Here is a 27,339-nt window from a genome sequence, read left to right as displayed (position 1 = left end):
GGGGCAGCTCAGTCAGTTGATCTAGTGTTCTTTATAGGGAGTGTGCCCTAACCTCTGTTATGTGTAATGCTGCTTGAAGGGTCTGAGTTTCTCTTACATAGCATTGCTGTATGTGATCATCCCAATGAATAGCTAGCACTCGATTGTCACCATGTTGCATGAGAGAATTTAAATGCCCCAATTCCCTGTGATTGGGACCAAACACTGGGCATTTGAGCTCCCCACCAGAATGCTCCATGGGGCTCTGTCTGGTTGTGCTGATCTTGCAAGGTTAGGAAGACCCCTTGGGGTAGAGAATTATTTGTTTAATTGAATTATTTGGTGATTATTAATAATAATCATGCCACATAATATAGTCTATTAGTTGACAGAGATTAAATAAGGTGTCATGTCCCTTGCTGTGTGTAAATATGTTTAAAGTCCCGCAGCACTGAGACCTTAAACAATCAACTCCCATCCCCGTCTGCCCATTGATTTCACTGGGGTTAGAGCAGGCCCTTTATCATTTTGCTGCCACAGGAGTGAATGGGCAGACTGCCATTGGCTTCACTGGGGCCAGGTATGGCCTGCACTGCATTAGGAACTGTCCCGGCCCTTGTGACTGCGTGTAGTGAGGGTGGGGATGATCTGGCTTGCGTCTGCATCTGCGTCAGTTACAACCCATGAAGTAAAATCCTTATTGTCCTTTGACGTCTTTTTGTTCCTTCTTGGGCAGATTCTCACCTTCCTCTTCTCCAAAGAGAACAGCATCTGGAACTCGCAGCTGGACGCAGTGTGCGCGGAGAACATGAACAACCCCCTCTCCCATTACTGGATCTCCTCCTCGCATAACACGTAAGGACGGGGGAGAGGTGTCTCTCCCCAGCCCTCATGCGTCCATCCTTGCAGGCCTCCTGCTCCATTACGCAGTACTGAAATTCTCCCTTTTGTGCCAACTCCTGCGGCACGACGATTCCCTGGGTGTTTCAGTCTGTGGCCCTGTTCATCAGAGACACCTCCCCAATACTCCAGGCCTCCCCATTGCTAGATTCCGGTGGTGTTTCGTTCTGTGCATGATCAGGAGCACCTCTGCGCTGGCTGCAGTCTGAGAGCGTGGGCTGTCATCCTATTGCTTTATTTACCATCCGCATTATCGACCTCCCCCGCCTCTCCAAAGGGTTATAAGAAAAAGCCTGCAAGGGTGAGATCGACTGCTTGAAATGCTGCTGTGTGGAAAACCCTCTTAGAACCATGGAAATGGAACGTCCTCCTGCTGGCAAATGCTGATGGTGCTTTGTGTGGCTCACGGAGCGGAAGGCAGCTTGGGTTTGCTTTCCTGTCTATTCAGTCACAGGTGCCATCAGCAGGAAAGGGCACAGCTCTGCAGATTGAGTTTGCAGCCCAGCAGGACTGAGGGTGGGTAGATCTGAACCATTCCTGTGGGTAGCACGAGAGACGGGATGGGTAGAAGAGGAGGACAGTGTCTCTGTCGTATTCTAGCAGCATGAAGCCAGGTTGTGGCTTGCACCAGTCCTGCTCACTCCCGTGATGTCCCATGCAGAGGTCTCCGTGTTCCCTTCCGTGGTGAATTACTTTATTTTGATGGCGTGTTTCTTTTGCGTGGAAGGTACCTGACGGGGGATCAGTTCTCCAGTGAGTCCTCCTTGGAAGCCTACGCACGCTGCCTGCGTATGGGATGCCGCTGTATTGAGTGTGAGTACCTAGCAGGGGCTGGCTCCTGTTTTTCAGCACCAGCCATGAATTTTGTGCTGCCCTATCTGAGGCCCTTGGTTCCTTTTGTGAAATGGGGTCTGCTGTGCCGTGAGTGAGCCAGCGCCTTTAGAAAGAGTGTGCCCTCAGGGCTGTCCCATGGGCCATTTTTGGCAGGCATGGCCCCATCTTTCTGTCCTGCTCCATGCCATGCCTGGCCTGTGGGTCACAGCGCACCCCTCTTTCCTGGGACCAAATAGCAACAGTGGGGATAGAGCTACCACCCACTTGAACCTTGTCCTAATGCCACAGCGCCACAGCCTGGCACTCTGGGGCAGATTTTTAAAGGCATATAGGCTCCTAACTCCCTTTGGCAGTCAGTGGGAGTTAGGCACCTCCCTGCCTTTACCAGTCTGGCCTGTCATCTCTTCACATGCTTATGCTGTATTCCAGAAGGCAGCCTGCTGCAGTGGTTAGAACAGGGGAGTGGGAGGCAGAGTTCATTTTAAAAAACCCAATTGTATTTTCACAACAAATGTTAACAAAGCTGTTTCTTTTGGAATTTTTCACAGAAAATTCCACATTTTTCTTTTAATTGAAATTTTTTTCCTAAATGAAACTGTTTTCAGTGAGGATCTTGATTGTCAGCAAATCGAACGTTTAGTGAAAATTACACTTGTTTTTGTGGAATATATTTTGATTTCAACCAAACCATTTTTTAACTCAAAGATCTTCAGTCGAAAAATTTCAAGCAGCTCCATCAGGTGACCTGAAGTCTAATCTCCCTCCGACACTGACTGGCTGTGTGAGTGGGGGCAAGTCACATCATGGCTCCATGCCTCAGTTTCCCCATCTGTAAGATGAAGAGATTCACTTTCTTGGTTGTTATGAGACTCAGTCCATGGAAGTAGAGAGAGAGCTATGAGATCTTTGCATGGAAGGTGCCACTGAAATGCTGTTAGCACTGTTATTGTCCTGTCATGCTGCATTTTGACACTCTTGCAATACCCGGCATAATGCGATGGTTGCATGTGCCCTCGCACTGAAAGGGTTAAGGAGATTTTGTTTGTTGAACCATCTTGTACTTGTTAAAGTCATTGTTTTCTCAGAAAGATCCTTGATTTTCACCTCTCTCCTTTTCCTGTCCAACATTGATTCCCCTGCAGAGCTAGCTTGGTTTGACCCATTTTGCGCTGACGTCCTGTTTGCATCACTGAGTTTGGTTAAGTTTCCCATTGGGTTCTGTTTTAGTGGATTGCTGGGATGGCCCTGATGGGATGCCCGTGATTTACCATGGACACACCTTAACCACTAAAATCAAATTCTCTGACGTCTTGATGACCATCAAGGAACATGCCTTCATGACCTCTGAGTAAGTAGAACAGGTGTACAAAAGGCAGAATCCTCATGGGTCTGATCCTGATTCAGCTAGGGTGAAACACATGTTTGTGCAAAGGACACACCTGAAGCCTCCAAGCAGGGTTAAGAGAGTGTGAAGTGACCCATGCAGGCCTTTTGCTCCTCCCCCCCCCCCCCCCAATGTGTTTAATTTGTTAGGTGCTGGGGCTCAAGCAATTTTTTTACTTTCATAACTGATGTGCCAAGCCCAGAGGTGCCGGGGCTATGAACTGCCAAACATAGAGATGCTAAGGCTCAGCCCTGGCAAGCCCTGGCACAAATTAAGCACTGTTGCCCCCACTGCATGGGGGTGATTTCACCCGTAAAGAATGTCCTCATTTGGTCAAGGTCTTGGGAGTTCTGTCCCTGGCTCTCTCATGGGATCACTTTGTGATGCTGAGCATGGTATTTATGCCTGAATTTTCAAATGTCCGTTAACTTTGGGTGCCCAACTGGAGACACTTTTGGTCCAGGTACTCAGAGGAGCTGTGAGCCCCCAGCTCTGGCTGAAGTCCGTAGGATTTGTAAGTGCTTGGCATGCTCTAAATCTGGCGGGGAAGTGTTAACTGGGCACCTAGAATTAGTAACACTTCTGAAAATGTAGAGCCTAACTTCTCTCTAGGTTTGAACTTGGTGACTCTACTTGATAAGTCTGACTAGTGTCCTTGCTGATAAACAGGGCTCCTAGAAATCCATTTGCCATGGAAAAACACAGAAAAGCACAGAATTTGCATTTTTACAGAGACTCTTTTTAGTTTTTTCATTTTGTGAAAGAGTAAAAACATATATTAACCATTGACTAAATCAGGGGTCTCAAGCATGCGGCCCGCCAAGCAGCCCGCCCCAGCCTACCTCCAGGCCAGGGGTGGGCAAACTAGAGCCCACGGGCCACATCCAGCCCACGGGATTGCCCCCTATGGCCCTGCAAGCCCCGCGCCGCTCCCGGAAGCAGCCAGCACAACTATGTCCCTGCGGCCCGGGGAGGGATGGGGGGGCAGAAGGCTCCGTGCGTTGCCATGGCTTCCAGGCACTGCCCCCTGCATCTCCCATTGGCCGGGAACGGGGAACCGTGGCCAATGGGAGCTTTGGGGGAGGTACCTGGAGGAGCGGCAACACAGCACACAGAGCCCTGTGCCCTTCCCCCCCCCCCCGCCGGGCCGCAGGGATATGGTTCCAGCCGCTTCCTGGAGCGGAGCGGCGCAGGGGTCAGGGCAGGCAGGGAGCCTGCCCTGGCCCCGGTGTGCGCTGCTGCCACCCCGGAGTCCAAACCCCTCCTGCACCCCAACCCCATGCTCTGAGCCTCCTCCTGCACCCTGAACCCCTCCTGCAGCCCGCACCCCAACCCCCTGCCGCATCCTGCACCCCTCCTGCACCCTCCTGCCGCACCCTGCACCCCTCCTGCATGCACCCTCCTGCATGTAGCAAGGCTGTAGATTACATTAGAAGGCAGACAGTTGTAGAGCACCTGGAAAGCACAAAACATAAACTGAATGAAAAGAAACGAAAACAAGATGCTGAAAGAGCAGGGCCACTAATAGCAGTAAAGAAACAATGCACTGTGTGTGGATCATTCTATTAACTGTATTTTATTATAATGATTGATGGCACTGGTAGGCTTCGAACTTGCTTAAAAGTTGTAAACATATCAATAAAATGTTGTGTTCAACTGATACCTATGTATATTGTGGCTAAGGAAACTAAAGTTTAGAGTTCCATTTTTAATTGTGGAAAAATGTGGAGTTCTATGGTTTTTATTGGAGAATTTTGTTTTTTTATCACTGAAAACTAGGATCCCTGCAGATGAATGTGTCCACTGTGCAGGGACTAAATGTAATTTCTCTGGTAGCCTGGGATTTTCTGGGACAAGTGATGCTTATAACCTTAGTTAGTGTCCTCTGACATTGCAGCCAAGGGCTTATTTTCCCCTTTATACTCATCATGTACAACTGTGTTCCGTGATGGTTTTTATGTGACCCTCATGCACACATGGACGGTACACCAATGATCAGACACTGAAGTTCTTGCTAAACTGGTAAAGCAACAAGGGGACAACCTCTGACTATGGGCTCCTGTCCTACCAATGGCACAGATGTGATTGTTTCTCCACAAGAGGGCCATGGTCAGCAGGAGGCACCAAAGTGCCTGCTTGTGTTGTGTATTATAAATACATTCACCATATTTGTAGTCTGTTTGGTTCCTACATGAAAGTCATTGCCCTTCTCTGTGTAGGTGGGGAGGAAAATTTTTGTTAGGTTAAACTCAACTGGGCAGCATCCTGCAGATTTTTGGTAGGTGTCTCTGTTCCTGCTCTCAGCCCAGTCCTGAATTGCAGTGTACAGACGGACTCTACTGGGCCAAGGGCAGAAAACTTCTGTTCATCTTGGTGGGGATTAGAGTGAAATCTATAATGTCCAGGGGATGCAAAGGAAGCTGAAACCAGACTGTGTGGAGAGTAACTTGCAGAGTTGTCTAGTTGGCAACTGGGAAATTCCTGCAAGTTGGTGCTAGTAGTTACTGCATGCAGTTACAGAATGTTGACCGTCCCCTAGTCACCACTCTGTTATTTAACCCCTTTGTTCCCTCCTGCTTTTCCACCTACCAGATATCCCGTCATCCTGTCCATTGAAGATCATTGCAGTATTGCCCAGCAGAGGAACATGGCTCAGAATTTTAAGAAGGTTTTTGGGGACATGCTCTTGACCAAGCCGGTGGATATATCCGCTGACGGGCTCCCCTCTCCGAACCAGCTGAAGAGGAAGATTCTCATTAAGGTAAAATTTCCCTTGTGGCTGGTATCTCAAATGCAAACGAAAGTAGGGGGTGGGGGTGGGATCAAAGGCACGCTTACCTAGGCATTGGAAGGGCTCATCAGTGATTTGAACCTTAAAGGGACAGTGCATGTTGATTTTATTTGGGCCCATTTCCCGAGAAGGTTGGATTAGGTTGGTTTTTCCTAGAGGCGCTAGAAAAGATCCAATCTGGATCCAGATACTAATTTCCCCAAAGTTCAGGGTGCTTTGGATTCAGGAGTTTTTTTTTCCCCCTTGTCTCCAATGATCTGGTATTTGTACCGTGGGTCTCCTTGATCTGCTTCACTGTCTGGTTACCATGGCACCTTGCGCTGACAGAGAATGCTTTCTACTCCGCTGGAAATGCAGGATGCTCTAAGGTGGGGAGGGGGCATGAAGCTGAAAGCTAAACAGAATTGGGGAGAGCCTCTAACTGCTCTATCTTATTGCCCCCTGGAGGCCACCTGGGAAATGGATAGAGACTGTTGTTTTTAAATATCCTGTGGGACTGAATTAGGGAATTCAGATCCCTGCTCTGAAATTCAAGCAACCTCCAGACAGAATCTCCTTCTGTAGTTTTTTGGAGTCATTTCTTTAGAACCTCAGTGGTTTAATTCTAACCCACTGGTGAGTGTGTGTTAAAGATCTCCCGGGGTGCTAAGCCACAGAGGAATCTACAGAGCTTTAGAACCGGCTGTGGCCAGCTCATGTTTTAAGGTCTGGAGGGTCTCTGGTTCAATCCCTGGCATGTTGGCCAAGATGGTACTGTCACATAATCTCTATTATAAATTCTAAAGGACTCTTCCCAGAGCCACCATACATCTGGTAGGGACTGAGATTGGAAACTCTTAGGGACAAGGCCTGGTTTTGCTATGTGTCTGTGGAGCCCCTAGCACAATGGAGTTCTGGTCTATGACTGAGTCTCCTTGGCACCACCGCAGTACAAAGTGCCCAGTGGGGTTTTTGACATCACTGAATTTCTTGACCCTTCTCTGCAGCGTGGAGGGAGATCTTTTATCCATAATTATGATCTAGAGCAGGGGTGAGCAAACTTTTTGGCCCGAGGGCCACATCGGCATTGCGAAACTGTATGGCGGGCTGGGTAGGGAAGCCTGTGCCCCGCCAAAGAGCCTGGTTCCCGCCCCCCTCAGAACCTCCGAGCCATCCAACGTTCCTTGTCCCCTGACCACCCCCTCCCGGGACCCCAGCCCCTAACCACCCCCCGGGACCCCACCCCTTATCCAACCGCCCCGACCCCTGACTGCCCTGACCCCTATCCACACCCCCGCCCCTAACTGCCCCCCGGGACCCCACCCCCTATCCAACCCCCCCTGCTCCCTGTCCCCTGACTGCCCCGAACCCTATCCACACCCCCGCCCCTAACTGCCCCCCAGGACCCCACCCCTATTCAATGCCCCCTCTCCCCTGATTGCCCCTCTTCCCAGAACCTCCCCCCATCCAACTGCCCCCTGCTCCCTGTTCCCTGACTGCCCCCCAGGACCCGTTGCCCCTTATCATTCCCCCCCCCTTACCATGCTGCTCAGAGCAGCAAAGCCTCGTCGCCTGGCCAGAGCCAGCCACGCTGCCTGGTAGGAGCAGCGAGCCAGAGCGCTGGCGTCACGTCGCGCTGAGGCTGCCGGGGAGGGGGACGGTGTGGGACGGGCCGGGAGCTCAGGGGCCGGGCAGGACGGTCCTGCAGGCCAGATGTGGCCCACGTGCCATAGTTTGCCCACCTCTGATCTGGAGGGTACCCCTTGCAATAGAGCTGAAGAACGTTAAGGTCGCTCAGATCGGGGCATAAACAGGTGAACATGGTCTCTTCTGGGGCCGCTGCTTCCTCTAGGGTATTTGATCCGAGTGTCTCATTCTGCAGCACAAGAAGCTGGCGGAGGGCAGTGCTTATGAAGAGTTGCCAACGTCTGTAATGTATTCGGAGAACGATATCAGCAACTCCATAAAGAACGGGATCCTCTACCTGGAAGATCCCATCAATCATGTATGTTTCTTTCTGCGGCTGCCACCTCATCCACTTCCTTCAGTTTACTTAGAGATTGTTTGCTGGGGATCATTCAGCCAATCTGAGCTTGTAAACTAACGATAACTCTGCTGGGAAAATCATTAGCATGTGCATGGTAGGGAGCCATCCTGCCTGGGAAGGGGGATGGTGAAAATTACTTAGGGGTTTTCTCACTCCTCTGATTATGTGACACTGAATGTGCCTTGTTTAATAGATCAGGTTCCATTATTGCAGTGAGTTATAAATTAAGTCCAGAATTTTCAGACCTGGGTGCATCTAAATCCATATGCAGGCACCTGACTGAACAGCCTGATTCTTATGGGTCTGAGCACTTCTGTTGTTTCAGTTTTACTGTGTGCTTTTGATGGCCTTTTCTCCAGTCAGTTTCCCTTGTTTTTTGTATGGATCTTTCACACGCATGTTTTGAAAAGGAGGGAAGTGCAAGGGTGAAACAACAGGAATTGCCTCGGTGATTCCGGGTCTAGTGTGGAACCTGAATCTACTCTGAACGTTGGTTTTTTAACTAGATTTCCAGTTGACCGTATCCCGTTAAAGTGTGCTGGAGAGTTCTCAGTCTGAGCCCGCATGAGCATCAGTTTGCATCACCAAGCTACCCACGCTTTGATGCTGTTGTTGCTCAAGAGTATCTCTTGAGCTGAATTAGCAGGGTGTAGTTGAGCTGGTGGTGTCTTGGAAGCTTGCCTGGCTTGTACCTTTTATCAGTGCCATTGATCATTGTCTTACATGAGCCTTAAAATTCACCAATCACCTTCCCTCGCTACCCCCCAACCCCACCAACCACAGGGCTGAAAATCCATCCAAAGGTATAAGGTCTGCTGGGTGCTGTTTGAATGAATTCCCTGTACAGATCTTTGTCTTTCCCTACAGGAATGGAATCCGCACTACTTTGTCCTGACCAGCAGCAAGATCTATTACTCTGAGGAGACGACCGGCCACCAGGGAAACGAGGATGAAGAGGAACCAAAGGAGGTGAGGGAGATGCTTTCAAAGGGGTTGCCTATGCTCCGGGCCCCTTGAAAACCTCCATTTCATGGACTGCCCAGAAGTCGTGAAATTAGCCCAATACCGTGACTTTTCCGGCAGCAGGGAAGTGGAAGCGGGCAGCCACACACCCCGGTCTCATGCTCGGTGCGGCGTGTAGTGCATGGCAGCGTCATGTCGGAGTAGCTGTGCAAGGGAGGACTCAGCGGTTGGTTTTACGAGAGGCACAGTTGCCAGTGCTACCACCGCCGCTTGGCGCACAAGCAGCTGTGGCCTCGGCAGGCGTCCGCACATGCCGATCTCGCGCTCGGTGCAGCTCGTAGCCTTCGTTCCACACTGCAGCAGTGCAGGCTACTGTGCCTCGGAAAAAACCCAGCCCCGGATCCCGCCCACGCCGAAACTGCTGCTCCAGCATGACACTGCCGCATGCTCTGAGCAACACCAAGCAAGAGATCAGATGCCCGCTTCTGCATCCCCACTGTTTGAAAAATCGCAGCAGTGCGGGGGCGACTCAGGGGCTGTGCAAGTTCTGTGAAATTGACTACTTTACCCATGATGCTACCATGAATTTCTTCCTCCTCCCTCCCCGCCCCCAAAAGTCCTTGATTTTCTCAGGGCCTTGCGTATACTAAGTGGCCTGATTGTCTGAGAAGCTGATCTGAGCATTGATTTCAGCAGTGCTCAGAACCTCTGAAAATCAGGCTATTGCTTTACCCCTCTGTGCCTCAGTTTCCCTATCTGTACAATGGGGTTAATGACGTTTATGCCACCCTGGGGATGGTCTGGGCCCTGGGACATTCTATGCTGAACAGTAATGGATGTAAATAACTGGAGTCCCAAGGGATTTTATTTTAGTGGGAAGGGGAAGGGAGTTCAAACACTCATGGTCCATAGCTGAAGGCCCTCTGCCTCTGAGAACAGCAGGCCCCTTCCACAGTGGGCTCAGCTGAAGTGCTGGTGCTCAGTGAAGTGGGAGATGTATCTCTGCCCCCTGCCAGGTGAGCAACAGCACTGAACTTCACTCTACTGAGAAGTGGTTTCATGGCAAGCTGGGGGCCGGGCGTGATGGGCGCCACATAGCAGAGAGGCTGCTGATGGAGTACTGCATAGAGACAGGTGCCCCTGACGGGTCTTTCCTAGTACGAGAGAGTGAAACCTTCGTAGGAGACTACACCCTCTCTTTCTGGTAAGGATTTGCAGCCCCTTTCACCAGCTCTGAAGTAGCCTTAATCAGTGATCTCCTTATCAGTACCTCTGACTTCTGTGTCAAGATTCCTGGGTTCAATTCCTTCTCTGCCACTGATGTGCAGTGTAACCTGAAGCAAGTTACTTGACTTCTCAGGGCCTCAGTTTCTCTACCTGGGATGCAAAAATGGAAATCCAGAGTAGAACTTGTGGTTATTTTGTCTCTGTATTTGGCACTGGTACGACTCCTTCTGGAATACTGTGTCCATTCTGGTGTCCACAATTCAAGAAGGATGTTGATAAATTGGAGAGGGTTCAGAAAAGAGCCCTGAGAATTATTAGAGGATTTGAAAACATGCCTTATAGTGAGTGACTCCAGGAGCTCAATCTGCTTACCTTAACAAGGAAGGTTAAGAGGTGACTTGATCACAGTCTCGAAGTACCTACTTGGGGAGCAAGCATTTAATAATGGACTCTCCAGTCTAGCAGAGGAAGGTCTAACACGATCCACTATCTGGAAGTTGAAGCTAGACAAATTCAGACTGGAAATAAGGTGTAAGTTTTTAACAGTGAGAGTAACTAACCACTTGGAACAGTTTACCAAGGGTGGTGGTAGATTCTCCATCACTGGCAATTTTTAAATCAAACTGGATGTTTTTCTAAAAGATCTACACTAGGAATTATGGTGAGGCAGATCTCTGGCCTGTGCGATACATAAATTACAATTATGAATAACGTGCCCCAGAAGATGATCCGTCCTAACTCAGGTAGTTAGCCATTGGCTTATGTCTTTAAGCATGTTGGATTTCCTCTGCCGTGTGCTGCTGACCTCTTTGGTGTGGGTGTACATTGATCACGCCTTTGTCCTGTTTAATGTAATCCCTGGACCAAGGGGGGCCATGCATCCTAGATTTCTTTACTGCTGGTGTCCAGTTTAGCTGGGCCATAGCCTTACAGAAATGACCAGCTAGCGATTAGCTTGAGCCAATCACATGATGGCATCTTGCCCAATCAGTTTGCATTAGGGAATGGCTCTCTCCCTGCCTGCCCAGAGTCCTCACTCAGGTTGGATGCTGGGGCAGGCAGTCAAGAGCAAGCGTCTCTCTCTCTCCTTGTTCTGACCCAGGCGCAATGGGAAAGTGCAGCATTGCCGCATCCATTCCCGGCAGGATGCCGGCAGCCCCAAGTTCTTCCTGACCGACAACCTGGTGTTCGACAGCCTCTACGACCTCATCACCCATTACCAGCAGGTGCCTCTGAGGTGCAACGAGTTCGAGATGAAGCTGACTGAGCCGGTGCCGCAGACCAACGCCCACGAGAGCAAAGAGTAAGCGCAGCGGGGCTGGGGATGTTCCTAACCACGTGGCTGCCCGGTGATCTCCTAGCATGCTCCGCTCTCCACCTCACTTTGGCCCTGTTGTGCCCCCCCCAGGGGCTGGAGCGTGAGGCAGTGCTCTGCGTGGTATCTGCCGCCTGCTATCCTGCCCTTCTGACCCTGAGCCACGTGGCATTTGCGGGGAGAGGGTAGGGATGATGCTTTGTAGGATGCCTCCCGCTTGCCACGGTTACCAGACCGATCTGTCCTACTTCTGTGCTCCTTTCATCCCCAGCCTGTCTCTGCTGAGGGGGTGAGATGGCCCTTAATCACTACAGATACTGTCCCTCTCTCCACCTCCTGTCCGTGTCACGTACTCCCACGTGAGCAGAGAAACCGCCACCAGTGGATTTGGTTACATTGCGTCATGAGAGGGACCTCGCCCTAGATTGATTCTGGGGCTCAGCTGGATGTGTCTGGGACACGAGCACTCACTCACGTCATGGTGTCTTTACCCAAAGGTGGTACCACGCCAACCTCACCCGGGCCCAGGCCGAGCACATGCTGATGAGGGTGTCACGGGACGGAGCCTTCCTAGTGCGCAAGAGGAGCGAGCCCAACTCCTATGCGATCTCGTTCCGGTAAGCTCCCGGGCTGGAAAGTGGGCGTGTGCATCTGTGCGCTCGTGGATGCATCCGTCCGTCTGTCTCATGGGGAAGGTTTTGTTTATGCCCTGGCCTTCAGCACTCAGGACTGATGCTGCTACGAGGGGGTTGTGTTGCTTTGGGTTTGGCTTGGGAATCTCCACCGCGACGCACCGTTTGCTCTCTCAAGCGCCTTCACTTTTCCTCTGTGTGGCCCCTTCCTTGCGCCCCTCCCTCAGCGTGTTGCCGGGTATGGGGGAAATCCTCGTCCGCTCGTGCTTAGCGCACTATAAACCCCTTTAAATTGCCAGCGAGTTTGCATTAAGGGAGCCATTTGTCTGGTCAGGGAGGCGTTCCTGCCGAAAGTTGAGCCCATGCAGATCCTCCGAGATATTCAGGTGCCTACTTCCCATTGATTTCAGTGGGAGACAGGTGCCTAACTGCCTTTTGAGGATCTGCACCGTAGTTCCTCTGCATTTGCTGTGACAAAGCGCTGCATTTGATAAGGGCCTTCAGGGTCCCTGTGTCCCTAATAGCTGTGCTGGTTCATACAGACAGTTGGGCCACTGGATTCTGCAGCACCAAGCAGGGGAGGCCCAAATCCCTTCCCTCTGTCCCAATAGCCATTCCTGCTCAACCCTCACCTTGCAGGGAAGAAGAGCCAGGCCTGCTGGCGCAGCGCTTAGACGCGGGTGGCTCACGAAGCTGCCCTGTTCTGGGGATGTTCACCCCAGTTGCCTGCCATGTCGGGGGGGGGGGTTCTCCGGCTCTTGTCCCTGTGTTGTCTCATTAACGGGTGCGGCCTTCAGGATCGGTGGGATCATGCTTTAACTATAAGGGGGTTTCATAGTGACTCGGCTTCATTGTAAGCTTTAGACACATCCCTGAGTTTGTGTCACCCTCTTCTGACCTGTGGTGGTGCTGCATATGCCATCCTAGTGCTTCGCTCAGATCTCCCCTAGCTCAGGGTGATGGGCATCTGGCTCCACAGCGATTCCTGGGTGATCTGGGGTGGCTGCGCCTCTTCCCTCAATACTGGTGCTAGTGTTCTCTGCTCAGCAGTGCCGCTGGGTAGTCAGGGTGGCCCCAGGCATGGAGGGAAGGTGTGAGGGTTGGGGGTCTCATTCTCCCAAGTGGCTGCCTGGGGAGGGGGTTTCTCTGGCTGTCTGCCAAGCAGCGTTTCTGGTCGTCTCGGCCTGGCAGGGCAGAAGGGAAGATCAAGCACTGCCGAGTGCTGCAGGAGGGCCAGACCGTGCTCCTGGGCAACTCCGAGTTCGACAGCCTGGTGGATCTGATCAGCTACTATGAGAAGCACCCGCTGTACCGCAAGATGAAGCTGAGGTACCCCATCAACGAGGAGACGCTGGAGAAGATTGGGACAGCGGTGAGCGTGAGGCAGGCCTGCTAACGGGTTGGGGGAGGAAGGGACTCAGCCCATCTGGAGCGAGGGCTTGGCTCTGATGGCCTGGTCTGGAGCCATTTGCCTGCCTCTGGCCATACGGAGGTTGAGCGAGTGTGTGGTACCTGCACAACCAAATTAGCAAGAGGACCTGGGATCCCCCCACCCTATACCTTGGGTATGCACAGCCTGATATGCAGCCCCAGAGCTCTCGTGGGCTTCAGCGAGGTTTGTGGGTGCTCAGCACCTCAGACCCTCTGGTCAGCACGTGAGTTTAGACAGGGTCTGTTTCCTACGCGCCAGAGCCCTTCTGCACCTCTAGCGTCTGTGGCCCTTTTCCGTGGTAGCAGCAAGAAAAGGGGCTAGTTCTCCCCGCAGCAGATGCTTGGTTTCAAGTGACAGCATACGTGCTTTTGTTTTGTAGGAGCCAGACTATGGAGCCCTTTATGAAGGACGCCATCCGGGATTCTACGTAGAGGCCAATCCCATGCCAACCTTCAAGGTATTCTCTTGCTGTTTGTCTTTACAGGTCGATTTTAATGGCCTGCTTGCCCAGCTCTGCCCCTGGGGCTTTCAGGCTTGCCCCACCATCCAGCTCTGCTCTTGGGCTCCCCCTCACCCCCAGTTCTGCCTCCCATCTCCCATCACTGCCATTCTGCTTGCCCCTGGGGCTGCCCCCGCTGCCAGAGGCCAGACCTTTGCTGAGGGGAAAAGAGGAGTTTCTGGTGGCTGGAAGGCTGGGCTGCGTGAGGACACTTTGGAGGACCTGACCCACTGCCCTGCTGTCAGGAACCTCCTTCTCCTCCATCCCCAATGCCTGCTGCCTAGACAGGAGTCCGTGCTGCTATGCCTGGTTCCTGGCCCCTCTGTTGCTCTCAGAGAGAGGGAGAGCGGGGGTGTTCCTGGCTTCGTCCCAGCCCGTCGCTAGAGTGCGTGTGCGTGGGTTTGGTCCAGTTCTAAGGTCGGGTCTGTTATTGTATCGCCGAGAAAGTCGGCCGAGCGTGGTTCCCTCAGCGCGCGTCCCCGTGGCATCTCATGGGTCTCTTCATCTGTCCTGCAGCCTTTGTGCAAAAGTACAATGTGATCAAATAGCCCCCGGCGGCAGCGCTGGCTCTGGGGACTGCAGTGCTTTTGGCCCTCCCTGTGTTTCAGAGGGCTGCCTCTGAGATCTCCGGGAGGGCACAATCTGCTTTTCTCCTGGTGATCAGAACAGGGTGCCTGGGTTCAAATGATCTGCTCTGACTCCCCCTGCTGGCAGGTTCTGGAGGGGCATGATCTCCCACTGGCTGTTGTTGCGTTCTGTGGATTCCACTTCATAACAGTCCTGATGTTCATATTAGCAACTTCCAGTTAATGGCAACATTTTGGCTGGGAACCTCATTATTAATGGGGTTCCAATATTGGCAACAGGCATGCCGCTTACTAGCAACTTTGTTTGTTTGTTTTTAAGAAAAGCCCCGGCTGCAGACAGGGAAGGAATCGCTGGGATGCGCCTTCCCTGTCTGCAGCCCTTGAAACCGGCCAGCACACAGGGACTGCACAGGAGGTGAGGGGCTGGGTGGCAGGGCAGTAGCTGGAAGGGGGCTGCAGCCCAGTTGCTGGAAGGGGGCTGCAGCCCAGTTGCTGGAACTGCATGGTCTCTCTGTGCTCTTCAGGCTGCACCTTGCTGGGGGACTGCATGCAGGGAAGGAAGTGCTGGGACTAGCAGAGCCCCAGCCTCTGGAGAGCTCAGGAAGAGGTACGGTGCAGCCTAACGGCCCCCCAGTGCCCCCCTTCCTGCTGCTGTCCTGCCAGCAGGCAGGGCTGCAGCCAGGAAAGGCACCTCCCAGCATTTCCTTCCCTGGCTGTTGCCTCATGCACCTGCCTTCCGCTCATTAGCAGCTGCCGGATAATGGCAACTTTTTGTGGGCAACCCAGGGGGATGCTAATAAGTGGAATCTCCTGTATTTCTTTTCATGGGGTTCCTAGCAGTAAGAGGAAAGAAACAAACCACACGTTGGGTTCCTGTTTTGTTTTTTTCTAAAATCTGCGTGCGAGTTTGTATCATTTGTGTCTCGTCTGCAAAGCACAGTTGCAAGGCCTGAGTGCAAACTGCATTGTTATGCGCATCGTGGGCCACTGCCTGTCTGACCATTTGACCGTGTAGACGTCCATTTGCACGTGATGTCTCCTGATCTGATTGTGCAGGGAGACTAAGTGCCCAATTGCGAACAAGCTGTGTAGAAAACCAAGGCCGAGCTGTGACCTGTATCTGTCATTGCTTAGTCCAATAGCGCCATCAAGCCGGGCAGGGCAGCTATATTTCCTTTACTCACCTCTCTAGCAGCCAGGCACAGGAATGACAGAGAAACAAAATGCAAACCAAACCAGGAAGAGAGAAGCTAGGGAAAATCAATGGCTCTTGCATTTGTGATGGCTGCCATCTTGGCCAGCACACCAGGGGTAGAACCAGGGTCCTCCAGAGCTAAAATCTGCTACAGCTTGAGCTAAGGAACCCAGGTTCCCTAACAGATGTGTAGCCTCTATAGACAGGCACAGCTAGGTACCAGTAACACACTCTCAGCAGTGGGTTGCACATTGTCCTGTGATGGTTGCTAGATCCTGGCTCTTGGTGGGTGCCCTTAGGCGAGCGAGCCCTGCTTGTGGAGTGGTTGTGCGTAGGTTCTTTGTTACCCCATGATCATACCTGCCATGGCAAGTGGAAGGTGAGCACTTGAAGGAAGGAGGCCTCATGCTGGCCTTGGTGTCAGCTGCCCAGCCTCATGCCTGGTGGCCCTCTGTTGTTTTTGCAGTGCGCCGTCAAGGCCCTGTTCGACTACAAGGCACAGCGGGAAGACGAGCTAACCTTCTTGAAGAACGCCATCATCCAGAACGTGGAGAAGCAGGAAGGAGGCTGGTGAGTGACCGCTGTGTCTGCCCCTGGTGGATGCCAGAGGATGAACTTGGTGAGCTTGCACCCATCCTAGCAGTTGGGTCCCAAAAGCCAGCAGCCTCAAAGGAGAAGCCAGGGGTCTGCCAGGGTCATAGAATCATAGAATATCAGGGTTGGAAGGGACCTCAGGAGGTCATCTAGTCCAACCCCCTGCTCAAAGCAGGACCAATCCCCAATTAAATCATCCCAGCCAGGGCTTTGTCAAGCCTGACCTTAAAAACCTCTAAGGAAGGAGATTCCACCACCTCCCTAGGTAACGCATTCCAGTGTTTCACCACCCTCCTAGTGAAAAAGTTTTTCCTAATATCCAACCTAAACCTCCCCCACTGCAACTTGAGACCATTACTCCTTGTCCTGTCATCTTCTACCACTGAGAATAGTCTAGATCCATCCTCTTTGGAACCACCTTTCAGGTAGTTGAAAGCAGCTATCAAATCCCCCCTCATTCTTCTCGTCATGGAGACGGTTGGGAAGGAGGGGGCATTGCTGCTGCCCTGTCCTTGTCCTGTACATGAGCAAAGGACGCTAGTCTCTAGGACTGTCCATCTGGCCCCAGCACTCAAACCCTTCCTACTTTGGAGGGACACGTGGGGCTGGAGAAGAAGTGAGTGAAATTGAGCTGCAGGGCCACAATAAATGTGGCGGTGGAAAGGGGTTGGGAGGGACGGGCCCATGAGCCTGGACAAGTGCCTCGCTGTGAAATGGCTGCCTGTCAGTGAAGTAAACTCCACCGCCGCCCATCAGCTTGTAACGAGCCATTCAAAATACAGTCCACGGAAGCTGTTACATAGACCCTTTTGGAGGGCCATGGGTGTCCCTCTGTGCCCAATGCCAGCAGGGCTCACACTGGAGTGTGGTGAGAGGGGCCAGGTTCTGCCAACGCTGCTGTGGCCATACAGCCGCTCCAGGAGCTGGGCCCTTCCCAATGTGGAGCCTCCTTAGGTTTGTGTTCTTCTGAGATCCCAGGAGCTCCGGGGCGGCTCCCTGGGGCCACTGGGGACTGTTCTGACAGGGGCTGCACCTTTGTCTCTCCCAGGTGGAGAGGCGATTATGGGGGCAAAAAGCAGCTGTGGTTTCCTTCCAACTACGTGGAGGAACTAGCCAGCCCCGGTGGCCAGGAGCCTGACAGGGAGGTGAGCGCGTTTCCAAGTGCCTGGGAAGGGATGGCGGCGGTGCCTGCGGGAAAGTGGCTGTGTCTGAACCAGAGGGCAGTGCTGTCCTCCAGGCTGTTGGGACACGTGCCCCATGCTCAGGGCTGGGGTGCTAGGGTGGCTCTGGGGTCGGGGGGCAGGCTTGCTGCTGCACTAGTCAGCTCTGACACGCCGGCCTGTGATGCATTCCCAGCAGCAGCTAGATGAGAACAGCCCCCTGGGAGTCCTGCTCGGAGGCACCCTGGATGTGCCATCCTGCCAGATAGGTAAGCACTGGGGTGGGGGTGGGGTTGGCAGCTTTCTCATTCGCACCCGGGCACAGATCTTGCAGGGAGCTCCCTGGTGTGAAGGGGCCTGGTTTCCCTCTCCGCCCACAGCAGCCCCAGTGCCTGGAGCCCAGTGCCTCCCCTCCCCTCCTGCCCCACCCTGCATCCTCTGGACATCTGGGGCACATGTCTTGTCTAGAGGCTTGGGGAATCTCCTGCTTTGAGCTCAGGAGCAGCGCTCAGCAATGGACTCCGGGGTGGCGTGAGCCTGCTCCCCCAACTCTGGGCAGTGAGACCAGGAATCAAGCCCAAGCCTCCCCTAGATCACTGGCCCATTTCTCTCCCCACAGCTGCTGCCTCATCTCTGGTCATCATAAATCTGGAGGCCAGCGGATTGGGTGCAGCTTGGGGCCTGGCCATAGGAAATCCACCCGGCACTTGTTCCTTCCCCTCCCCTCACTAATCGCAGTTCAGAGCACAGAGGATTTGGCTGCGTGAGCGGTTGTGACCTTTCCCTTCCCTCCCTCTCCCATCACAGCCATCCGTCCCGAGGGGAAGAACAACCGCACCTTCGTCTTCTCCATCAGCAAGGCGTCCATGTCGCGCCTGTCCATGGACGTGGCGGCTGACACGCACGAGGACTTGCTGGACTGGGTGAAGAAGATCCGGGAGGCAGCCCAGACTGCCGACGCCAGGGTGAGTCTGGAGAGCCACTTTGCCCTGCAGGGCCCTAGCATCCTTGGGGATGGACGCCAGGCCCTCCTGAAGCTGGCTGTCATGGGAACAGCGGGGAGCATTCCTTTCCCCAAAGGGCTGTTCTAGGAGGCCAGGCTGGTCACAGAGAGGTGAAGATGGCTAGTTCTCTGGTGGGTGGAGGCAGGCCAGGGAGAGCCCTACAGTGTGGGGTGGAGGTAGGGCGGAGGCAGCTTGTAGTCATGAATTTTCATAGTGATTGAGGGGCACAAGCCCCACTGAAGGTCACTAGGACTTGTGCTCCTAAGTCACGTAAGGGGCTTTTGAAGTCCCCCTGCCCGACCCCCAAAGGCTTTCAGGGACCATGATGTTTCATAGTGCAGAGCCAGCAGCCTCTGGTCAGGGTGACTAGTGATCCGGTGACCTGTGCTAGCTCTGCAGCCACGGTCACCGCTGGGCAAGTGCTGCCATTACTGTAGGAGCCTTGGTGACTTTGTGTCTCTCTCCTGGCAGCTCTCTGAAGGGAAGATGATGGAGAGGAGGAAGAAGATCGCTCTGGAGCTATCGGAACTTGTCATCTACTGCCGGCCTGTTCCCTTCGATGAAGAGAGTAAGTGCGGGTGCTGGTACACAGCAGACAGGCTGCAGGTGCATTATAACCCCACAAAATGCCCCCTAGCACAACCTGGCCTGACTGCCTGTCAGAGGTGGGCTGAGATGCTGGGCGCAGACCCCATTTGATTTAAGCAGAGGTTTGGGGTTCAAGGCCAGACTGGAAATAATTTGCGGTCAAGCTCCTAAGATTCCAAGCCCTGGGTGGTGGAAATCTCCCACAGCCAGCCGTTCTCGAGAGATTTCAGCCACCTGCCAACGGGATCTGGCCCAGAACCAAAGCCACCACAGTGGGTTCGGATCTGGGGATTCACGCCAGGCTGTCAAAGCCGCCCGGGGGATATTGAGACACAGAGCTCCCCTCAGAATTAACGGTGGCTCTGGCAATCTCAGCCGTCTGCCCCTGCGCCCGCAAGCCCTGGGGAATAGCAGGTGGAGGACTCTGGAGGATGCCCAGAAGCTTCTCAGATCTAGATCAGGGTTAGAGGAGGGAAGAGCTGTGTGGCCACAGATTGCCTAAGGGAGAGCCAGGGGAGGGCCAGGAGAGTGTCTAGAGCAGGGGCTGGAGGAGGGGGGCAGTGGTCCAGGGGTTGGGCTTGGATTTGGACACTTCTCCAAGCCGCCGCCCCCCTCTCCCGCCACATCAACTGCAGGGTATTTGCTAGTCACACACTGAAGAGGCCTGTGTCAGGGAGTCAGCTTGCAGGTGGGAAGAGGAATGCAAACCCTCGTGGTCTCCTGGAGGTGGGAGCAGCTCACCCAGCCTTGTCCAGGGGCGATGGAGCTCCTGCATGATGAATGACTGCTCCGTGTCTCCTGGCAGAGATCGGCACAGAAAGGGCCTGTTACAGGGACATGTCGTCCTTCCCCGAGACCAAGGCGGAGAAGTATGTCAACAAGATCAAAGGCAAGAAGTTCCTGCAGTACAACCGGCTGCAGCTCTCCCGCATCTACCCCAAGGGCCAGCGCCTTGACTCCTCCAACTACGACCCCCTGCCCATGTGGATCTGTGGCAGCCAGCTGGTGGCGCTCAACTTCCAGACCCCAGGTAAGAGCTGCCTGCCAGGAGGGAGAAGGGGAGGGGGGCGGGGGGCATAGCTTGGGTGCCACACAGAGCTCCCAGTTAAAGGTGCCCTGCCAAACCCCGCTCCCTGAGGAGTCACAGCCTGATCCCTCTGTCGAAGGTCAGTCCCACCCAGCCACTTGCCCCTCCCATAAGCGTTTCAGGACACACAGGGTCACTAGCATGCGACGCCACCTGCGATCGCTGACACCTGAGTAGACGAGTGGGATAGGTGAGACTCCGTTTGCAGCCTGTCGGACCCATTCCCTCCTGCAGGCAGAGGGACTTCATTCCTCCCGGGGGCAGAGAACGCTCTGCGGCGATCACCTCCCTCTCTAGTGCAGCATGCGATTCTGGCGTTCAGTCCCAGGCCCCACATTACTGGGGGGAGACTGACCCCCTGCACAGGGAACAGCAACAGAAATGCAGAGGACTGCAGGAACAGACCAATGGGGAGAGATGGAATGAATGAGGGCCTGCGTTGCAATGCGTGCAGGGGGGATGGAAGCCTATAGGTATTTAGGGGGTGGGGGGGATCGTCTAGGGCAATGGTTCTCAACCTTTTTTCATTTGCAGGCCCCTAAAAAAATTCAAATGGAAGTGCTGCCCTTTGGAAACCTTAGATATCATCTGTGGACCCCCAGGGGTCTACGGCCCACAAGTTGGGAACCACTGCTCTAGGGTGCTACAAGAGGGGATACCCAGTAGTAACAGGATGGAGTTAAACAGGGGAAACTGGACGTTGGGGCAAACAGCGTGTGATGTACCACGCTGTAGAAGGGAAGAGTTGGAGGAGCTCCCTGGCTTGAGACCACTGAAGCCTAGGCTGGGTGACATGCCATACAGTGCCCTGTGGGGACAGAGCCTATCCTGGTGCCAGGGCAATGAACTGTGCACTCCAATAACTTCTCTGATTGTGACTGCCAGCCCGTGTTGAAGCGATCACTCCCTGCCTGTCTTTCTCAGACAAGCCCATGCAGATGAACCAGGCCCTGTTCATGTCCGGCGGCCAGTGTGGGTATGTGTTGCAGCCGGCCAACATGCGGGATGACCTCTTCGACCCCTTTGACAAGAGCACAGTGCGCGGGCTGGAGCCGCTCTCAGTCTCCATCGAGGTTTGTACTGGCCTGCGGCCCTGCCATTACCTGGTTACTTTTCCCCTTATGAAGGGAATGCCTGTCCCTGCTGCGATCCCCCAGAGTGCCCCACCCCTGTTGTGTGTGGGGAGCAGAGGACATCTGCCAACAGCTCTGTTCCTGGCTTGGCTGAGCCCTTGCTGGAGGTGAGGGGCCTGGCTGACTGCGTGGGAGAGGCATGTGGAATCGGTCCTTTTAATCCTACCTGGGGACACTGGTAGAGAATTATGTTCCTCCCCTACGCCTGTCATCCTCTGGCCTCTTCTCACTCAGATTGTCACGTGCTCTTTATTGGGGAGGCTTTGTCCTGGCCCCGTTAATACCTGCGTGATTTGGATTTGGGCAGCAACTCTTGAGCCAGAACCAAGCTCAGATACAGTATGCTGCCTTGAGTCTAGTGGCAGGGTCTGCTTGGAAACATAAGAGAGAAGAGGAGAAACACCCCCTGGAACTGCCAGGGAGGAGCAGAGGAGAAAAATGACCATCTTCTGTCACCAGCAGGTGGTGCTCTGCCCCTGCAGGACCACAGACTCCTAGGGCAGCTGCTGTCCAATCACCAGTGTGATTCCGGCTTCAATTAGAAGTGTATGTGAGGGAGGGAAAACGCATGCACGCACACACGACTTGTCGCCAGAGTGATGCTCTCACAGGTGGTTCATTAAGGTTGACTAAAAACACCATGACCCCTTGCTCCAGGCCTGCGAAAATTGTAGGGCAAGACATGAACCGATTCCCCAGATATAAACATCTTCCCCAAGCAACCCAAAGCAAGCTTTCCCCTTCCCCTCAGTTAAAGCCCCCCCGGGAGCCTGAGGAAGTAAACTAGCTTTGCAGTGCAACCTGAAGGTTAACAAAGATCAGGAGAGGCCCGTAGGGCTCAGCTGGTCTCTACAGCCAGGATATTGCCCAGGGGAGAGAGATGCAGCTTCCCAGAGAGCAGGGACTCAAAGAATTTAGGGCTAAATCCCAGCTGCCTTTCAGCGAAGTGTTGCAGGTCGGTATCGTTATCCCCATTTTAGGTGGGGAAATTGAGGCACGGAGCGGCAATTGTTAACTCACTGGCCCAGCTACTCCCTGGGGCCCGTCTGAGGCCCAGCAGGGATCAAACATGCTGGGGGTAAGAGGTGGTACCCATTGCACTTTCTCAGGCATTTCATGGTAGTGAGAGGATTCCCCTTGGGGCTGAAGAAAAGCTGGGTCCTGGAAGGTTTGATGCCCACAAGATTTACCGGGCCTACTGTCCCTCAGAGCCAGCGAGAGATCTATCCACAGGGAACGTGGGGTCACCTCAGGCATGGCTTCCCCTATGGTATCCCTCCCTGAGTCCTGCCTGAGCTGCTGATGGCCTATTAAAGGGTAAAGGCATCTGACACTGTGCCCTTTTTCCTTAAGCATTTAGCTATAATAATACATCATTCCCGAGCAAAGACCCCCTGATGTCATGTGGGGTCTAAAAGGAATTCCCCTTCCTGGAGGATAGTTACTGCTGTACAGACCAGGTGCACTGGGGAAAGGTTGCCTTCAATTGTAGCATCTGCTGTACCGGTAAGGCAGGATGGCCTCCCCAGTGAGGAGGCCTTGGTCATCCACGCCAAGCTAGTGGTTCTGAATTGGCTAATCAGGGATAAAACCTTGCAGTCGAATGAAAAAGGAAGGAAGTGTGGGTTCCATGAATGGGGCTGGGAGACGAGACATTTGGGTTGTATCCTTGGCTCTCTGCGTGACGTTAGCCCTTGGGCCACATTCTCCCCAGTGTGTGTAACAGGGTTATCTTCTGGACCGGAAATAGGGCTGATCCTACTGTTCAGGGATGTTGTATTCAGTAAAGTTTGCTGTGATCCTGAGCGAGATGTGCAAGGGAACAGAGTTGTTCTCGCCCCACTCCACATCAGTCCATTTATTCCTACCCCTCCACATCAGACAGTCGTATTGTGCCCCTCTCCCTGCGGGTTGGAGCCAGGGCCGCTCCGCTGGAGAGCCCCCAAGGTTTCCCCAGGTTGCTGACTTTCTGCCCCATTACTAAGCACCCCTAGGAGATTGAATGGCCTATATTAGATGTCAGGAGAGTACTCAAAATCTTCCTCAAGCACATGGAGCCATATCGGAGGTCCACAGCACTTTTCATCTTGTATCATTGTCAAAGGGAAGGAGGCCTCTAACTCCTCCACAACAAAAAAGCATCAAGGCATCTATTGTCGAAGCCGATAGAGCCTCTGGAGTGAGTCCACCAGACAGCATTAGAGCCCACTCCCCGAGGGGTTCAGCGACCTCTTGGCAGAAGATCTGGTTCTTCACATAAAGAAATCTGTCAGGCAGCTATATGACAATCAGCATTCACAAAACACTCAAGGGTGATGTCCTTTCTTCTTTGGATGCAGCTTTGGGAGCAGGGTACTTCTGAATGTGCATCCCCAGTAGTAATCCAGGCTTAGCGCATGGTTTTAATCCTCCTCCCACCCTGGGGTTGAGAACTACTTAGCACATCCCGCAATATAGAGTGTTGAACGGGGGTGAGGGAGAAGAGAGGAAAAATTTCTTCTTACCTGTGAATTTGCCTTCTAATACCTTCCCTGTTTGACAGTCTGGCTCACCTGGAGAAGGATTCACTTCTAGAATTGAAGGTGCTGCTTCTATCCTCTGTTTTCCCACATTAGCATGGAACATGCGTGTTTGCATTAGGGAATATTGGTCTATTCCCTAGGGCTCTGTTACAGGTTCCCATGTTGGGCGACATAGTGGTATATGTAGTTAATAATGTTCAGCTTTGGAAGCTGTCATTCTGGGGTTCTGCAGAGGGTGGTCCTGCCTTTGGGCTGGCTGTCAATCTTTATTCTGCTTGCAGGGGGAGGGGGAGCACCCTGCAGTACAGATTGTCAGACACAGCGGGTGTAAGACAATTCACAGGTCAGAAGGTGATTTTCCATTCTCCTCATTACCGCAAATTCTTTCTTTCTTTTTCTAGATCCTTGGGGCACGACATCTTCCCAAAAACGGGAGGGGGATCGTTTGCCCGTTTGTGGAGGTCGAGATGTCTGGAGCGGAGTACGACAATGCCAAACAGAAGACGGAAATCGTGGGTGAGTACCCAGGTTGGCTCTCCCAATAGAGCCGCAGGCGCAAAACAATCTCGGGTGCAGTTTGTGCCTGCGAAAAGGGAGCCCCTGATAGAATGTGCTTCTCCCTGTTCGTAAACGGTTTCCCTTCCCATTGACCCTGGTGTGTGATCTGACACTTGGGCATGCATCTTCACTGGGGGAAGATAGTGTGTTAGCGAATACGAGGGAAATTCCTCTTGAAGACCCAGCACTTTGTAGTTTTAACAGGAGTTAGGCTAGGCTTCTCCACAGTCTGTACATCGACCTGCCGCTTTTCACCAGGATCTTGCCTCGTGTTAGCTGCCTCTGCCTCCCCCCTCCACACACACGCTTTACTGTGGCTCTCACCTTTGAGCCTGTAGGCAGGGGGCCAGCGAGAGGCTTGGGAAGCCTCGTGCTCATGCTAAACATTCGTCCTGAATGTACTGTGGGCGCCGTTTGATGTGGTGAGCAGCGTTGCACACCCTGCAGATAGCTCAAAGCTTCACTGAGCCAAGCAGGGGCTCTGTTCCGGTACTGCCTGGTGTGAGCTCAGTGCTACTGGGGGACATGTCAATGTGAGAAGCACATTTCCACCTGCAAACACCACAGTTCCTGTAGAGACCAAGACTGTAAATGAAAGAAGCTAGCAAACCTGCCCTCCCCCTCCTCCCCCCCAACACACACACATTTTCTCTGTTATTTCAATGTGTTTCCTCTGTATTTGAGAGCACTTCGGGGATAGCCATTTTCATGGTTTTCCCCTCTATAGACAGTTGGGGTGAAATTCACCACGAGTCACTTGCCCCTCTGGCTGAAAAGATCCAAAGAAACCTCCATCGGAGGAGCAGAAACCCTTATCTGTGTTCCCTTTGAAGGGATAACTTTTAATTCTAGTACTTGCTATTTAAAGGGGGGGAAGGGCACTGTCAGAAAATGAATATCTATTTTTAAAGGGGCCGACATTAAAGAATTCCAGTTGACATTGTCCCTTTAAAGAGTGTAACCCATGCCACATTGCAGGTGCTTGTTCTCCTGAGGGAAGCGTTAGGAGAATTCTTCCTCGCCTCAAAGAATGCTGGGCTGCTCGGAGACTCTTTGAATAATTTGCCATTTGTTTGAAATGCCAGCTAATGTAGAACTGAGGGTGACTGGCAAGTTTGCTGGACTCAGTCACACGCCAAGGCCCAGTGGCAGGGTTTTGAATTTTGTGCCATACCGTCGAAGGAGGCGTGAAAGAATGTTTGTTTAACCGTTACAGTGGGGGAGTGGGTGTCCACTGTCCTGGGTTCACTCCCTGTTGCGCCATGGACTTGAGGTGTGAAATGGGGCAAGTCACTTGAGCTGTCTGTGCCTCAGTTTCCCTCTCTGAGGTTTATAAACGCTGAACTGCCTGACTGAGCAGAATGATTAATAAATGCTTGTAAATAGCTTTGAGAACCTCTGGTCTGCTGCTGGCTACTTTCTTTTGAGGCGCTCCACAAACAAAGGTGACTCTGGTTGCTGTTTCTTATGTTTTGATTTTGTGTCCTGAATACACAGTAGGCTAACTGCAAGGCCAGCTAGAAAGGAAAGCTGTATTGTGGTAGCACCTAGAAGTCTCAGTTATGGGCCAGGACCCTGTTGCGCTAGGTGCTGTACAAACAGAGCTCAAAGCCCAGAGCTCCTGGACAATTGTTGTTAGATCTGTATGTGCCAAAGGAAACAAGATTTCTGGAAGGGAGCAGTTTCCAGGGTTCACTCCAGACACTAAATGAGCCAAACTTCAAGTATATTTTTCTGAGAAATCAAACGGGGAGAAGCGTGGGGATGCTCCATACCGCAGCAAAGTGAATGTTGGGGCTGGTTTTTGATTGATTGATTGATTGATTGATTGATTGTGCTTTTAAATAGCGGACAATGGCCTGAACCCATTCTGGCCCCAGAAGCTCTTCAATTTCCAGGTCAGCAATCCCGACTTCGCCTTCCTGCGCTTCGTGGTGTATGAGGAGGACATGTTCAGTGACGAGAATTTCTTGGCACAGGCCACGTTCCCAGTGAAAGGCTTGAAGACGGGTAAAGCTGTGTGTCTCCACGCGTGTGTGTGTCCTTCCTGCTGTCACGCAGACTTTGTGGCGGAAGGACCTGTCTCAGGGTGGGTCGGCAGCACGGCAGAAAACAGTGCTCACATCCCCTCTGATCTGCCCCTCTGTCCCTAAGTCCCCTGGTCACCTTCTGGGGATGGCGTGGGCCAGAGGTCCTTGCTCCAGGTCCATCAACTCACCCTCTTCCTGGGTTGTGTCCAAATCCTCCTACATAGGAAATCACTAGGATTCTGCTGCACGTGGGATGCAACCAACAGACTGAGCTTTGCTCTCCTAGCCTCCTAACTGCAGGGCCATGCATATTGTGTGGAGGGCTCCGCTGGTGCCCTGCTCCCTTTAGGGATGTATCAGTTATTTGGTTTCTGGGTTCAGGAGGGCACTGGGGGAAGGGTGAGGCCTGTATTCCTTCAATTTACTTTTGAGCATGTGGCCTTGGTGCAACAAGCACCCATTGTTGCCTTGGGTCATGCTCACAGGGCTTGAAATGGGGAAGAGCTTTTCAGATAGTAGGCAGCTTTTTAATCCGGCAGGAAAATGCCTAATGAGATCCACTGCCTGGAAGCTGAAGCTAGGCACAGTCAAACTAGAAATAAGGTGGACATTTAACAGAGGTATTTACCCATTGGAACCATGTGGCTAGGGACATGGTAGACTCTCCATCCCTTGCAATCTTTAAATCCAGATGGGATGTCTTTCTAAAAGGGATGCTGTAACTCAGACAGAAGTGATCGGCTTGATGCAGGACATATTGGGTGAGAGCCTCTGGTCTGTGCTATGCAGGTCACACTAGAAGGTCAGACCAGTCCCTTCTGGCCCTAAAATTGATGAATTTCACCTCCTATGCCGAGGGGCCAGCATGAAGTCTGTACACCACTCAAGCTTCCTTGACA

The 27,339-nt window shown here is 52.8% G+C and overlaps 1 protein-coding gene across 5 annotated transcripts in view; it reads left to right on the top strand.

Annotated features, from left to right (window-relative positions):
- Positions 1–27,339, top strand: part of PLCG1 (phospholipase C gamma 1) — a 95,369-nt gene that overhangs the window by 63,199 nt on the left and 4,831 nt on the right. For 3 of the 5 annotated variants that reach the window (XM_074970201.1, XM_074970203.1, XM_074970200.1), the window contains exons 11-30: positions 716–834; positions 1,607–1,692; positions 2,941–3,061; positions 5,690–5,858; positions 7,750–7,872; positions 8,782–8,883; positions 9,894–10,081; positions 11,207–11,407; positions 11,917–12,036; positions 13,243–13,423; positions 13,863–13,940; positions 16,231–16,334; positions 17,407–17,503; positions 17,715–17,787; positions 18,326–18,483; positions 18,994–19,090; positions 19,916–20,140; positions 21,122–21,270; positions 24,254–24,368; positions 26,259–26,420. In XM_074970201.1, the coding sequence (XP_074826302.1) occupies positions 716–834; positions 1,607–1,692; positions 2,941–3,061; positions 5,690–5,858; positions 7,750–7,872; positions 8,782–8,883; positions 9,894–10,081; positions 11,207–11,407; positions 11,917–12,036; positions 13,243–13,423; positions 13,863–13,940; positions 16,231–16,334; positions 17,407–17,503; positions 17,715–17,787; positions 18,326–18,483; positions 18,994–19,090; positions 19,916–20,140; positions 21,122–21,270; positions 24,254–24,368; positions 26,259–26,420 (2,668 nt within the window). The remainder of the gene's footprint in view (positions 1–715; positions 835–1,606; positions 1,693–2,940; positions 3,062–5,689; positions 5,859–7,749; positions 7,873–8,781; positions 8,884–9,893; positions 10,082–11,206; positions 11,408–11,916; positions 12,037–13,242; positions 13,424–13,862; positions 13,941–16,230; positions 16,335–17,406; positions 17,504–17,714; positions 17,788–18,325; positions 18,484–18,993; positions 19,091–19,915; positions 20,141–21,121; positions 21,271–24,253; positions 24,369–26,258; positions 26,421–27,339) is intronic. The other 2 variants (XM_074970204.1, XM_074970202.1) reach the window with 1 other exon arrangement.

The sequence above is a fragment of the Natator depressus genome, chromosome 13 (genome assembly GCF_965152275.1).
Source record: "Natator depressus isolate rNatDep1 chromosome 13, rNatDep2.hap1, whole genome shotgun sequence".
In the NCBI taxonomy this organism is placed as follows: Eukaryota; Metazoa; Chordata; order Testudines; family Cheloniidae; genus Natator; species Natator depressus.
Note: the sequence above shows the minus strand (reverse complement) of the source record. Positions and strands in the feature narration are given on the sequence as shown.